Source organism: Mustela lutreola, chromosome 7 (genome assembly GCF_030435805.1).
Source record: "Mustela lutreola isolate mMusLut2 chromosome 7, mMusLut2.pri, whole genome shotgun sequence".
NCBI classification, from domain to species: Eukaryota; Metazoa; Chordata; class Mammalia; order Carnivora; family Mustelidae; genus Mustela; species Mustela lutreola.
Genome location: NC_081296.1, coordinates 24,559,659 through 24,574,437, shown reverse-complemented (window position 1 = coordinate 24,574,437; position 14,779 = coordinate 24,559,659). Strand labels below are relative to the sequence as shown.

Below are 14,779 nucleotides of genomic sequence, written 5' to 3'. Positions count from 1 at the left end.
AAATTCCATTTCCTCCACAGCACTTATCAGATAGTGAAGAAATTGTCTGTTTATATGTTTCTCTTTCCCCCAAGGACCACACAATTGCCTGAGCTTCATGAATGTAGGGACACTGAGCCAAGTGCCCCAGCGCTCAGTTGAGAACTTGGCATAAAGTTGACACTCATGTGCCTGGGGGACATGTAAGCCAAGGTTGAACAAAGCAACTGTACTTTGTATAGTAGCTGTTCTCTCTTTAACTTGCCCTGCAGCTTCCTGGAGCTTTGGATCTGTTTTGCATCATCCTTTCTAAGCTGTGATATTTTACATGTGGCCTATATGATGCCATGCCTGGTATTTGTCTCTGTAAGAACTGCTCAGATTGTCACATATGAACATCTCATTTCCTTCCTTTGGTTAATTTAGTCAATACAGAGAACATCCCTGGCACAGAGGTCGGCCCAGACTGGTGCTCAGCCAATGCCAGACCCTTCTTAGTGATGCATTTTAGAGATGGATAAAGTTGACTGAATCCCATAGACACACTTGTTAGCTCAAGCACCTCTTGTATTGAAATACATCTCATGCTATTTTTTTTTTCTTTAGTTTGAACTTGTTGAAAGTGAATGACCTACCCATGTTCTCTCTCTGGTTGTCTATATTTGGGATTCACTTGATATTCAACATAAAATATCCATGTGAAAAGAGCAGGATTTTGAATATGTTATTTGTTCTTTGTAATCATCAAGTCAGATTTCAGCAGATTTCACAAGATCTTTGCCTAGTTTAAATCTCAGCCAAATTAAAATTTGAATAGAATGTGCATTTTGAATAAAAGCTGAAATTTCTCAGAACTGTGAATATGATGGGTCTGGGGTAGGCAAAATAACACCCCCCCCCCAACACATGTCTATATCCTAATTCCCAGAACTCCTGCGTATGCTGAGTTCCGTGTCAAAGGGAAATGAGGGAGGCAGAGGGTTGCAGCTGGAATTAAATTTGTGCTCTGGATTGAATTGTATCCTTCCCCCAACCAACCCCACCCCCGCCCCCAAAAAAGATGTTGAAGTCCTAGCCTTAGTATCTCGAAATGTGACTTTGTTTGGAAATAGGGTCATTACAGGTGTAATTAGCGAAGATGAGGTCATACTGAAGCACGGTGAGCCCCTGAGCTAATCTGACTGTAGTCCTTCTAAAGACAGCTATGTAAGGACATAGAGACACAGGGCAGACGCCATGTGAAGACAGGAGCAGAGATTGGAGAAACACTCGCACAAGCGAGGAATGCCAAGGATGGCCAGCTGTTGTTACAACCGAGGAAAGAGGCATAGAACAGATCGCTCAGAGCCCTCAGAAGGAGCCAAGCCTACCAACACTTTGACTTTTAACTTCTAACCTCCAGGACTATGAGAGAATAATTTTCTGATGGTTCAAGCCACCTAGTTTGTGGTCCTTTCTCCCACAACCCTCACAGACTAATACAGTTGCTAATCAGCTTAGCCTTAAAATAGAGAGATTATCCTATAGCATCCACACAGGTCTAGTACAATCACAAAGGTTCTTAAAAGAGGGGAGAAGGGTACACAAGAACGCTGGAGGGATACAGTGTGAGAAGGACTTGACCTGAAGCTGCTAACTTTGAAGATGGAGAAAAAGAACACGAGCCAAGGAATGGGGGGCAGTGTCTGGAAGCTGGAAAAGGCAGGTCTTCTCAGAGTCTCCAGAAGGAAGCAGCCCTGGGAGCAGAGCCTTTATTTTAGACTAGGGAGACCCATGTCAGATTTCCAACCTCCCAAAGTGTCAAGTGCTAAATCTGTTACTTTGTGCCATTCCATTTATGGTTATTTGCTATAGCAATAGTAAAAATAATAATAATACAAGGTCTCAGGTAGGTTCTGATTAGAACGGTCAAACTTGAAGTGTGTGTGGAGGAGCCGTCTGTTTCCTATTAGACAGAAAAGGAATCCTTCCTCACTCCAGAGGAACTAAGGAAGGGTGACCTGAACTAAAGGAGCATTAACAGTGGATTCCTCAAGAATTTGTTTTAAGAAGATCTGCGAACTCAAACTTAGCTAGTAAATGTCACTGTTAAGGTTTTGAGAGGGAATGAGTGTTTTAAAAAAAAAAAAAAAAAAAAAAAATCACGGGGCACCTGGGTGGCTCAGTGGGTTAAGCCGCTGCCTTCGGCTCAGGTCATGATCTCAGGGTCCTGGGATTGAGTCCCGCGTCGGGCTCTCTGCTCAGCAGGGAGCCTGATTCCCTCTCTCTCTCTCTCTGCCTGCCTCTCCATCTACTTGTGATTTCTCTCTGTCAAATAAATAAATAAAATCTTTAAAAAAAAAATAAATAAATAAATAAATAAATAAAAAAAAAAAATCAGACTTCAGTTGTTATATGAATTGTTTTATGGAATAGCAGTTCCTTTCTCAAATTCCTGGACTTGGAATTAATTAATGGAATTTTCCTCAGATGTTTACTTGCATGGAGATGGTCCACCACTGTAGACCAGCTTCCTGCAGCCATGTACTCATTCTGGTAAAATGGTTCAGCCACAAAAACCAGTTTCCAGAAAGTCATTTTTTTTTCTCCCCATACCTCGCTGAGGTATTTGTCAAGATCAGAAACAAAATCATCATCATCATCATCATCATCATCATCATCTAGTTGAAAAATATCTCTGATCACTGTGAGCCAGCTCCTCCCATCTCTCAGGCAGGGCTGTGAGGATGCTCCGCATGGATGCTTTATGGCCACAACATGGCTGCATGGAGCTGAGCACCAGCCTTGTTTCCTGCCTCATCCATGCCTCCCTGGGACAGAGGAGACACTTCACCTCCTTGTCCCTTTCTCATGTCTCTACTCCCTGTTTCTAACCATCACTTTTTAAAAATTAAATTATAGTAAAATACATGTAAAATTTACCACCTTGAATGCAAGTTGGTGCAGCCACTTTGGAGAACAGTGTGGAGATTCCTCAAGAAAGTAAAAATAGAGCTTCCCTATAACCCTGCAATTGCACTACTGGGTATTTACCCCAAAGATACAGATGTAGTGAAAAGAAGGGCCATCTGTACCTTAATGTTTATAGCAGCAATGGCCATGGTCGCCAAACTGTGGAAAGAACCAAGATGCCCTTCAATGGACGAATGGATAAGGAAGATGTGGTGCATATACACTATGGAGTATTATGCCTCCATCAGAAAGGATGAATACCCAACTTTTGTAGCAACATGGACGGGACCGGAAGAGATGATGCTGAGTGAAATAAGTCAAGCAGAGAGAGTCAATTATCATATGGTTTCACTTATTTGTGGAGCATAACAAATAGCATGGAGGACAAGGGGAGTTAGAGAGGAGAAGGGAGTTGAGGGAAATTGGAAGGGGAGGAGAACCATGAGAGACTATGGACTCTAAAAAACAATCTGAGGGTTTTGAAAGGGCCAGGGGGTGGGAGGTTAGGGGAACCAGGTGGTGGGTATTATAGAGGGCACAGATTGCATGGAGCACTGGGTGTGGTGCAAAAACAATGAATACTGTTACACTGAAAATAAAAAAAAATTTTTTTAATTAAAAAAGACATTGAGGGCGCCTGGGTGGCTCAGTGGGTTAAGCCGCTGCCTTCGGCTCAGGTCATGATCTCAGGGTCCTGGGATCGAGTCCCATATCGGGCTCTCTGCTCAGCAGGGGGCCTGCTTCCCTTCCTCTCTCCTACTGTGATCTCTCTCTGTCAAATAAATAAATTTTTTTAAAAAATCTTTAAAAAAAAATAAAAAAGACATTGAAATTAAAAAAAATTTTACCACCTTAACCATTGTTAAGTTACAGTTCGGTGGCATGAAGTACGTTCACAGAGCTGTGCAGCCATGACAGCCGACCGTCTCCAGAAGTCTATAGACCTCTTGTGCAAGTGCAACTCCACGCCCATTAAACATGAGCTCCCCATTTCTTCCCACCTGGTAGCCCCCATTCCACTTTCAGTCTCTCTGAATCTACTCCAGTTGCCTCACCCAACCGGAATCATTCAGGATGTCTACTTTCGTGACTTGCTTATTTTGCTCAGCATAATGTCCCCCAGGGTCATCCATGCTGCAGCCTGGGACAAGAGCGCCTTCCTTTTTAGGCTGAATCTTATCCCCGTGGTACAAACTTAGCATACCTTGTTTACCTGTGTATCTACCAACAGACACTTGGCTTGCTTTCGCCTTTTGGCTACCATGAGTAATGCTGCCATGAGCAGGGGCACCCAGATATTTTCCCATCAGTGTTTTTATTGTAAGTTTTTATCTGAATTCCAGTTAGGGGGCACAGTCTGCCTTCAACTCAGGTCATGATCCTGGGCTCCTGGGATCGAGCCCCTGCATGGGCCTCCCTGCTCAGCAGGGAGTCTTCTTCTCCCTCTCCCTCTGCTCCCCCCATCTCATGTTCTTGCTCTCTCATACACGCAAATAAATAAATAAAATCTTAAAAAAAAAAAAAAAAACAGGAGGATATGAAGCTTTTTCCATGGTTGAGGTCAATGCAGTAGCACCAAACAGGTCTCTGGCTAGAACCTCACATTTGCATTCACAAAGTCAATGGCAAAAGGTCAGGACAAAGGAAATCTGGCTGAGAGTCAGTTCGGGAGAGGAAAAAAAGAAGTCATAGGAGGTAACAGAGGTGCAGTCTGCTTGTTTAAAACAGACATAGTGTGGAGTTGAGCTACTTTAATGAACACAGAGCCTCCCTTTAAAGAGGGGAAAAAATCATCACATTCTCCCCTGATGCTTTCAGACCACATCTGGGCCATTTTGCCCACAACAAAGCAATCCATTTTGAGAATAGTAGTGACTGATTAGAGAATTAGAAGGGAAAGGATTCAGAATCTGCCACATGCAAATTATCCTGATCAAGTTAAGAGAAAACTTAAAAGGGGAACAAAAGAGCTATCTTCAAATATTTAAGAAGGCAATCCTGTTACTCCTAAGACCAGAAGAGGAAAAATAGGTAGGAGTTGGTTTCATTTTGAGTGTTGTCCAGGCTAAAATTGGGGCAAGATTTGCTCATTGCTCTCTAGGACTTCATTATCACCTACTGAGGAGATAAAGAAGAACAATTACCAAGAGTTATATAGGCTTAAGTGTGCCAGGTGTTGGTGTGAGCAGCTTACAGGCAATATGTCCCTTGTCCTCACACTCCAGGGTGGACACGGTCACTTCCATCCCACAGCATAGGCAAGGGATCTGGTAAGAAGAGCTTCCCTGCAGGGGCTTAGAAGACAGTGAGGAGCTCTACCAAGGGGACTGGAAGTCAGAAGAGCTTGAGCTCAAGGCCTGAGCTTGCACTAACAGACAAGGAAGAACAATATAGAGGTGGAGGGGAGAGGGCCTGGGTAGCTCCCAAAATTTTCTCAAAGTTTAGCCCAACCACTGCCACCACCCCCAGCTAATAAAAATGACCCTCATCTCCTGCCTTGACTAGTGCAGTAGTCTCCTCGTTGCTGCCCTGTAGACTGGTATCTGCCCAGAGCAAGAATGACCCTCTCTGAGCTTGGAGGGCACATCACTCCTCTCACCAAACCCCATGTGACTGCATCTTATGCAAACAAGAGCCACAGTGGCCAACCAGGGCCTGTAGGATCTCACCCTGTCCTCTCCCATGTTCCTCTGTCTGCCCCTCTCTCTTTTCAGCCCTCCCCCAGCCACACCAGACCCCATACTGTTCCTCAGCCCTGCCAGCACACTCTTCTCCAGGGCCTTTGCACCCACTGTGTCCTCTGCCTAGCAGTCCTTTCCCAAGGAACTACATGATGACTTTTTTGCTTACTTCTAGGCTCTGCTCACATGTCAGCTTATCCATGGGACCATCCCTGCCACCTTAAGTGCTCACCCCTCACCTCCTCCCCGGTCTTCCCTCCATAGCTTTACTTTTCTCTAAAGCATTTACCCACCATGTGGCATATACACTATGTATGGTCTATTGTGTTATCATTCTTTATAAATCATTCTGTGTATCTTTATCATTCTCTATATATCAACTATATATTGGGTATATATACTGATAGACATAGTTGACATAAATATATAGATCTACTATACACTATATATAGTCTACTTTGTATCCTTCCTTGGTTTACTGTCTGTCCCCATCGGGAGGCTAAGATTCAGAGGACAGGGCTTTGTTTTGTTCCCTGCCTCATCATCAGAACCTAGAACAGTGCCTGGCACATGGGAAGCCCTCCGTGCATGTGCCGCGCTGGGATAGATGAATGAGCAAGTAAGATGGACCTGGAAATGAAGAGAGGCCTGGCACCACCCAGTGTCCCCTCAAGAACCCTGCCAGGGTGGAAGACACCACCGACATTTCTAACAGTAGAACATGATCAGATTTGGTTTCAGGAGCTTAGGGCTATTCCAACTAATGAGGAAGAACTGAATGGTTATCAGACCTGGCCATCAGTGGATTCAGCCCTTTTTAAAAAAGATTTTATTTATTATTTATTTGACAGACAGAGATCACAAGTAGGCAGAGAGGCAGGCAGGGCAGTGGGGAAGCAGGCTCCCTGCTGAGCAGAGAGCCCGATGCGGGACTCAATCCCAGAACCCTGGGATCATGACCTTAGCCAAAGGCAGAGGCTTTAACCCACTGAGCCACCCAGGCACCCCGGATTCAGCCATGTTGTCAAGTGGTGAGCTCCTGGGAGCTGGGAGGATCTGAGGCTCATGCAGGGACCGACAGAGGAGAGGGTTCTTTTGTGTCCCCAAAAAGGCATTCAAAGCCCCATTTGTGTCCTGAGAAATCGTGATTTCCAATAGCTTAGCTTCTTGCCACACCAGGCTGAGACCCTGGTCATTGAAATGGAAGGCAGTTAAGCCAAATTTTAGTGGAGCACTGTCACCAGCTCAGTCTTGTCCCAGCCCACAACTTGCCTCCTCAAGAATGACTGTCCCCACCCAAGAAGGCCCTCCACTCTTTGGAGGACCAGGAAGTCCCTGGTCCTGGTGTGTTCAAGCTGGCCCTGGGTGTCCTTTGTCAGGGACCGTGCTGGTCAGGTTTTGTTGTAGTCACAAACCACCTGAGCCTCTCAGTGGCTGACAGCCATGTCCTGTTATGGCAGAGGTCAGATGTCGGAGATTCCCATGGTGGGACCTGCTATTCTCATGGCAGAGGGCAGGAAACAGAGAGAAGCAGAGCCAAACAACACAATCACACTCGAAGCTTCTGCTGGGAAATGGCCAGCTTCATGTCCACTCACACCCCATTGAACAAAACATGACGTAGACAGTGGGTGGGATATGTGATCCCGCCCCAGGGAGAGCAACCACTCAGGACCAATAATTATATCTGCCATAGAGCTGTTGTGAGCAGAAGGATTTCTGTTTTGAATAAGCCTTTGACCCGTTTAACTCATGTGACTCCCTCTGCTCTACTACTTCAGAATTATTTTGCATGTCAATTGCAAAGCTCTCTATATCCATTTCCCTCCCTCATGCTACAGGCCCAAGACTCCATGATGTGTCTGGAAGGCCCCTTGGGGCAGCTGGCCTCCCCACCCGGTTATTTTCTCATTGTCTTTCCTTCTCCTGGACAGGTGGGTGGCAGGCCCATGGAGCCCCTGCTCAGCTACCTGTGAGAAGGGGATCCAGCATCGTGAGGTAACCTGCGTATACCAGCTGCAAGACGGCACCCACGTCACCACACGGCCCCTCTACTGCCCAGGCCCCCGGCCAGCACCAGTGCAGAGCTGCGAAGGCCAAGACTGCCTGTCCATCTGGGAGGCATCTGAGTGGTCACAGGTGGGTGCCCGGGCTGCCTTGTCCACAGGGACCCCAACATGGTGCCTTTCCCTCTATGCTATTTGTGACTCAATCCCAAGTATCACAGTGCTTGCCAGCCCCTAGCTAACTAAAAAAGATGTATTCTAGCTCATGTGTTCCTAACTTCCAACTGAGAAGACAATATGGCTAAACAAACATGGGTAATGTGTTTTTGATCATATGTATGTTTTTGGTAATATTTACCACAGTTCAATCCCAGTTCCTTAGAAAATTCTCATTTAAAGATGGATGGATGATGGGTGGATGGTTGGATGGTTGGGTGGGTGGTTGGATGGATGGATGGATAGATGGATGGTTGGTTGGGTGGGTGGGTAGATGGATGGATGGATGGGTGGGTGGGTGGATGGATGGATGGATGGATGGATGTTTGGGTGGGTGGTTGGGGAGGTAATTACGTAGGTAAACATACCAATTGACTAACCAGCTGACCTTCTAATTTTCTTTTGGTGTATTTGAATTCTAGTGCCATCAGATTGGGAAGGCAGTTTCAAAGGTTTTCTCTGAACTCTGTGTCAGTCTTTGCAGATTATAAGAGGCAAAGCAGACACTTGGAGGGACAGTTTTTAGTATACAAGTTGGAGTCACATATCTCATGCCATAAAACATTTTGGAAAGAGGTCAGTTAAGCCTTAAGTTTTAACTTGAAAGACTGATTCTGGAAATATTTTATCTTTGTTAATATCATCCTTCAAGGCTTTGTGTTGACTTTGCATTAATGATTTTGACTGGCCATAAAACAAAAAATAGCTTGAATAAAGGGCAAGTTTCCCTCAGGTCCTCCATCAAATGTGTTCTAGGAAAGTCAGAAAGGCTAAATCCAAGACACTCTTCAGTGTGGAAAATATTTTTAAAGTTCTTTTTTATTGCCAAACAGTTGGAATTATTTTGAATAAGAAAGTATTCAGCCCATTCTTAATGAGCGAAAAGTCTACCCTTGGCTGCTCAGAAATGGGGTTTACTTTTCAGACAGATCTTGACATATACACATTTGAAGACCTGAGACTTTATCCTGCACTTTATGATATTTTAGGGAAAAGAGTTTAAAATTTTTATTTTTTATATATACTTAGGATTGTAAGTTGAACATTCAAGGGACCTCTTTTAGGGAGGGGGACTACTTGCTGGAGGGGTTGGGGCAGGCATGCAGTTCCACCACCACCCTGCCCCCGACCTTGAGCCTGAGGTCCTTGATCACTAGCTCTTGATCCAAACAAAATTTATGCTTTAATCAGATCAAAGCCATAAATTTTCCATCCAGACTCTTTTTAATAGAAAAAAAAAAGTCCTTACCAAAGTAACCAAGGCTGACATTATCAACTATCATCATAGCATTAAGAATACCAGATTGGAAAATGTGAGACAACTAAAGCAAGGTTTAAAGAAATATCTCTAGTTTCACATCTGTATCTCTGAGTGTACCTGATCCTAATGCTGAAATAGTATCCACACCAGTCTCCTTCTGGCTCAGTTCAGGCTCGAGCCAAATGCCTCTTTCTGAACAGTCAATTTGGAATCAAATCTTGCTCTCATTCACGAGATACTCACCAAACTGGTGTTTCTATTGCTTCACCACATGCTAAAGCCCCTTTAAAGATTTTATTTATTTATTTGAGAGAGAGAGAAAGAGCATATGCAGGGAGAGGGGTAGAGGGAGAGGGAGAAGCAGGCTCCCCGCTGAGCAGGGAGCCCACCATGGGGCTCAATCCCAGGAAGCTGGGATCATGACCTGAGTTGAAGGCAGATGCCTAACTGACTGAGCCTCCCAGGCACCCCACTGCTGAAGCCTTAAATGTTTCTTCTTTAATGTTTCTTCATCCAGAAACAAATGGGTTTAAATTTCTCATGGTAGAGAAATTTATTTGACTGCAGAAGTTGCCTTTGTAGAGCTGGCATCTGTTGATTGCCCTTCCTATCTCTCCCCCAGCTTCTTCCAAGCTTTGTTAGAATGAGGAGCAGTTACCAGGAAGGAAGCAAAAGATAGTGACTGTCTCCTGTTCTCAGTTCCTCCAGAGAAAGGCTCACCTGCAATGCTGCCCTTTTCTCAAAACTTCAGGCTTCCAGGGCTGCTGCTCAGAAGGGCTGAACCAAGGTTTGGTCAAGAACCAGATTAGACATTAGCATCTGAAATTCAAGGGCAGGGGATGGAAAGGGACAGGGAATGCAGAATAAGTAAGATGATGCAGGAACTCTGGCAGAAGTGGTAAGTAGGTTTCTAGTTGAAGAAGGAGCGTGGGTGTGGGCAGAGCTACTGAAATGGTCAGGGAGCATCACCAAGCATAGAAGCAGAGAGATTGACCTTCAACTCAGTCACCTAGGCTCCCACTGCAAGAGGGTAACACCTGCTCTGGACTGACCCCTTGCCTCCAAGGTTCTGAGCCAACCCCTCACCCACACACGGGATCAAATACGCATGCTCTCCACCTCCCCCCAGATGATGCCACAGCCAGTTCTGAAGTATGTGTGTTTCTTCTAAAATAAGCCAGCTAAGTCTGAAAAACAAAACAAAACAAAACAAAAACTTCAGAGAGCTAAATTGAACTCATCGGAAAAATAGAGCTATATAACATTTTGGGATAAATGTTAATAATAGAAATATAAAGAACAACTTTTGTCCTTTAGATGCATTTTCCCAGGGGACACAGTGGAACTTTTTAAAAAATCAAGTTTGCTGTGTCTCAAAAATATCACTGCTCTATGTTTCTGGTAAATCAAGCAAGTATGAAAGCAGATGCTTGAATCATGAGGGCTCCATTTTGTGCTACCACAGTGGATGGGCTGTCCCCCCACATAGCTCTGGGACCCAGCTGTTGGGAGCCTGGGGTTCACTCTGTCTGTACCTCTTGGCAGAATGCAGCCTTCAGCCCACCATCTCCACAAATGACATTTTGTTTCTGTGGTAGAGACGTGCAGGGCTTCCATACCCCACAAATAGGAGGGAGAGCTCCCTGGGTTTGCAGGCTGTGTTGCCCCCTGTTGCTGGCTGGATCATGTATGCTGTGAGTCCCGTCCTCCCAAGGTCATAGGTCTGTCCTCCTGGGCTTCCTTCTTTGTTTTAAGGTGGTAAGCTCTGTTGGAGCCTGGGGAGGTCCCTCCCTGAGTTCAGAGGGAGCATGCCAGAAGCTGGGTCCAGCTACACCCCACAGGTCCGCCATGTTTACCCATTACCCCATCTCTCCTCCCTTCTTCCAAGGCTCTTCCTGCCCGAGGGCGTGGGAATCTTGAACTCTCAGGGCTCGCACATGATTGGTCATTCCTCAGGCCCTCTTTGGGTCCCCTCACCATACTTTCTCTTGCAGTGTCTCCTGGGAAGTAGGTAAATCATCACAGGGACCATTGCTCGGTGACATTCTTGGCATCCACACCTAACACAGTCACTGTAGCTCTCTGCAAGACCTTACCAACGGCCTAAGGTGAAAGTCACCTATGGCTTGGCTTTGCATCTCCACCTTTTCCGCCCGGATCCTGTGCTTTTGCCCCAGGCTGGCCCAGGTAGTGTGCATGGAGCTGGAGGCCAGCCAGGAGGAGTCATGGGCGTCAGAAGTCTTTGCATGGGCGTCCTAAGCTGGCTTCCCTGGCCCTGTCCCCTGCTCCACTGAAGGGATCCGCCAGCATTTGCCCCTTGAACTTCTCCACTGTGTTGGTCTCTTGGACCTGGTAGCAGGCCAGTAAATTCTAAGTTTGGTCTTTTGTGTACCTCAAGCTCTCCCCATCCCTGGTCACTTGGCTGAGTCACAGCTGGAACCATGTGCCTCAGACTCTAGATGCCTATAGAAGCATCCTCATCCTTACATCCCCAGCACTGGGTCTGGCACACGGTTGCAACTTAATAGACATTGATGACCTTGAACTGAACCAGACAGGGTCAAACATCCCAACGGTGTCTTGCAGTGCTCAGCCACCTGCGGCAAAGGGACGCAGAAACGAACTGTGACATGCACCAATTCACAAGGAAAATGCGACGCATCCACGAGGCCCAAAGCAGAGGAGGTGTGCGAGGACTACTCAGGCTGCTACGAGTGGAAGACTGGAGACTGGTCCAAGGTGAGTGGCGGGTCTGCATCTCCACCCTGCCCAGCAGCGCAGGACACTCTGCAAGCCAGAGCTTGGAAGTCACCCTGGGCCTCCCTGGCGTGAGGCAGTCCCAGGCCACCTGGGAAGGTTCACTTTCTCTCCAGGCTCTGCACCTGCCTGTGCCCCTGTGCTGCGTGCAGTCGGAAGGAAACCGAAGGCCCCCCAGAGCATGAAGCAGGGTGCTCCCGATGCCAGTTGGCTTTCCTGTGCTGCGTGCTGGCTGTGCCCCAGCATTCCGCGGGGGACTTGGCCACCAGCCATCACAAAAGCCTTGTAAACATGGGGGAGCCTTGGCTGAGGCGGCTGCAGAGGGGCCTCAGAGGCAAACAGCACTTCCCTTCACTTTCAGGACCCCTGGGTGAGGGGTGGGGGTTCTGGGAGGGTAGGGTGTGGCAGAAAGGAAGGGCCATCTTCCAGAGCCTGGCCTGCAGCCCGGGGTTGGGGGAAGAGATGGTGAAACGGCACTGCAACGTAAATCAGACACAAAAACTGCTTTCCTCTTCAGCTCTTTTATTCATTCCCCTGGTTTCTGTGAACCTGATACCTATGATGCCTGTTTTCCGGGCCAGGGGGGTGGGTGCTGAGGTAAGTACTGCTGTGACACATGACCACCGGCCAGGAGGCCTGCTAGAGAACTCTTTCCCAAGAACTGTAGAATTTCTGATAACCTCTGACTGGCTGAGGGAAATTTCTAATGGCAGCTTCAAGGATGTTTATGTTTCCTTTTTGGTCTTTGCAACTGAAGACTCCCCGTTTATTTCTCTTGATGTCTCTTCACCCTGTGTTTGCAAACTGGTGGCCCAATTGCCCCCAGTTTTTGTGTGGCCTGCACGATATCATAAACGTTCTGGAATTCATTACCAACATTTAAAAACACGGTGGTTTCACCTGAAAATCTGAATTTGTGGCTCCTATCTAGATATCTGGCAACGTGGCAGTGTGGCCTGTGTCCTTGCTTGGCCACCATGACCTGGGGCCAAGCAGGCCTGGCACCTTTCCCCAGGAAGGGGCACTCCAGCCCCTCACACTCCTCCAGCCACTCTATGTTTTGCTTTAGCTGCCTGGTCCAGACAATAATTTGCTTTCTGCCTCTGCTTTGTGGAAGGAGAGATGGTTTGGTCATTGGAAAGCAAGACTTATCCAGACCAGGCCTTGCAGAAATGCCACCTTCCTGCAAGTGAGCATACAGTCTCCTCCAAGCCCCTGGAGGACATAAAAGCCAAATAGGTCAGGTTTCAGTTTGCCAGCTGTGCTAAAATGCAGCCTCTGGATAACTGCAAATTTGGGGAAGACCAAAAACACCTCCTTTTTATTTACTCCCTGATCAGTAGATCTGACCAGAGCAATAGAACCAGGGCCGACAGTCCAGTTTCTGCGTGGATGTAATAACATTTAGGATGGAGTTGCCAGGATGTGTCTTCCATTGGAGGAAGGCCTCACTTGAACTTCACTTCAAGGGCCTTGCAAAAATGCCATTAGAAGCTGGAGTCCTGTGACTCGAGGCATCAAGGGGCTGAGTTACAGCTCTGTCGCACCGTTTAACAAATCTTAACCTCTCTGGCCCTCATTCTCTTTATCTCTGGAACAGAGACTCATTAACACTGGCCCTGCCTGTTTCTCAGAGATGCTCGGAGCTATCAAGGCATTATAGTAAGTGTGAGTAGCTCTTGGACATCTCAGCCCCAAACCCAGCACCCAGTGTTTACACTGTGGTGAGGCACAGTCCCCAGGACTAACCTGTTCTGACCTCATCTGACTTTGTCTTATCAATCAGAGGGCCCAGCCTTTTATACAACCGTGCCAAGAAATGTCTCCTAGACAAGGGCGTCAGACCCAGCTTGAGAAAGGTCACCAGTGTATCCCAAAGGCCCAGCCAAATGGAAGCGAGCTCTCAACAGTTTGGGTTCTAGTCTACAAGAAAACACTTGGGAGTTTTCTTGTAGACTAGGCATCATAGGTATCAGGTTCACATAGGTGTCAGAATTGTCAGAAGACATGGAAGGGGAGCTCTCCAACATAGTAAGAGGCAGAAGACCATTGTCCAGACTCCAAATATCCAGGTGTGGATTGGAACAAAGCTGTCATTCTACCCAAGGAATTAGAAGGGTCCTGTGGTCACACCCCACATGTCACCTGTGCTAGTGAAGGGGGACTTCCATGGTCACAGATGTCCCTGGGCAAGAAGCAGAGTGGAGGAGGGTTCAGGGAGGGCCTGGGCCATGTGCAGCCACCAGAGTATGAGGCACCTTGCGTAGTTTTCTGTTTGAGGTCTACCCCTGCACCTGTGCTCTCCAGCCAGGTCCTTAGTCCTGTTTTCTAGAAGAGGCAGTAGATGCTCAGAGATGAAGGGACTGGCCTATACCCCTCTGCCAGAGTCCAAGCTCCTGAACCACTAGTCAGAGCTCAGGCCACATGGAGAAGCGCTCCGGAGGCCCTATGATGGTACTTTTGAGCCACAGCATGTCCCACAGACGGTCATCAGCTCTCCAGAGCCTGGCCTTCTCGAGCCTCACCATTCTGGTTTCGAAAACCAGATGGACACTTCGGTTTTCTTAACACCCTGAACTTCCTGGTGTGGGGAGGTACAGAACCCCAGGATATGAATGTAAGTCATACCTGAGAGGCCCAACACCATGCTACCCCACTCGCCCTCCTCCATTGTTCAAGCGCCCCTCCTTGGCTGCGGAGGCTGGTTTGCCATCCAGCAAACTCCCTCTCCCACCAGGTTCACCAGTGAGGTCAAGCCCTTAGCTGGCCGGCCTCTTGACTAGCCAGGCCATGGTGAATAATGCCTCCCAGCTTTCTGGAAAGGCATTGGAAGGCCACAGAGCCTACTCTTCAGCACAGCCAGCTTGATCAGTGACCCCTGGCCATAAAAACAGGACAGCTTGATGGCCTGTGATGATCTCGGCTGC

The 14,779-nt window shown here is 47.2% G+C and overlaps 1 protein-coding gene across 6 annotated transcripts in view; it reads left to right on the top strand.

The window, feature by feature from the left end:
• Window positions 1-14,779, top strand: part of ADAMTS17 (ADAM metallopeptidase with thrombospondin type 1 motif 17) — a 327,760-nt gene that overhangs the window by 298,422 nt on the left and 14,559 nt on the right. For all 6 annotated transcript variants that reach the window (XM_059180153.1, XM_059180151.1, XM_059180149.1 and 3 more), the window contains 2 exons: window positions 7,547-7,751; window positions 11,682-11,834. In XM_059180153.1, the coding sequence (XP_059036136.1) occupies window positions 7,547-7,751; window positions 11,682-11,834 (358 nt within the window). The remainder of the gene's footprint in view (window positions 1-7,546; window positions 7,752-11,681; window positions 11,835-14,779) is intronic.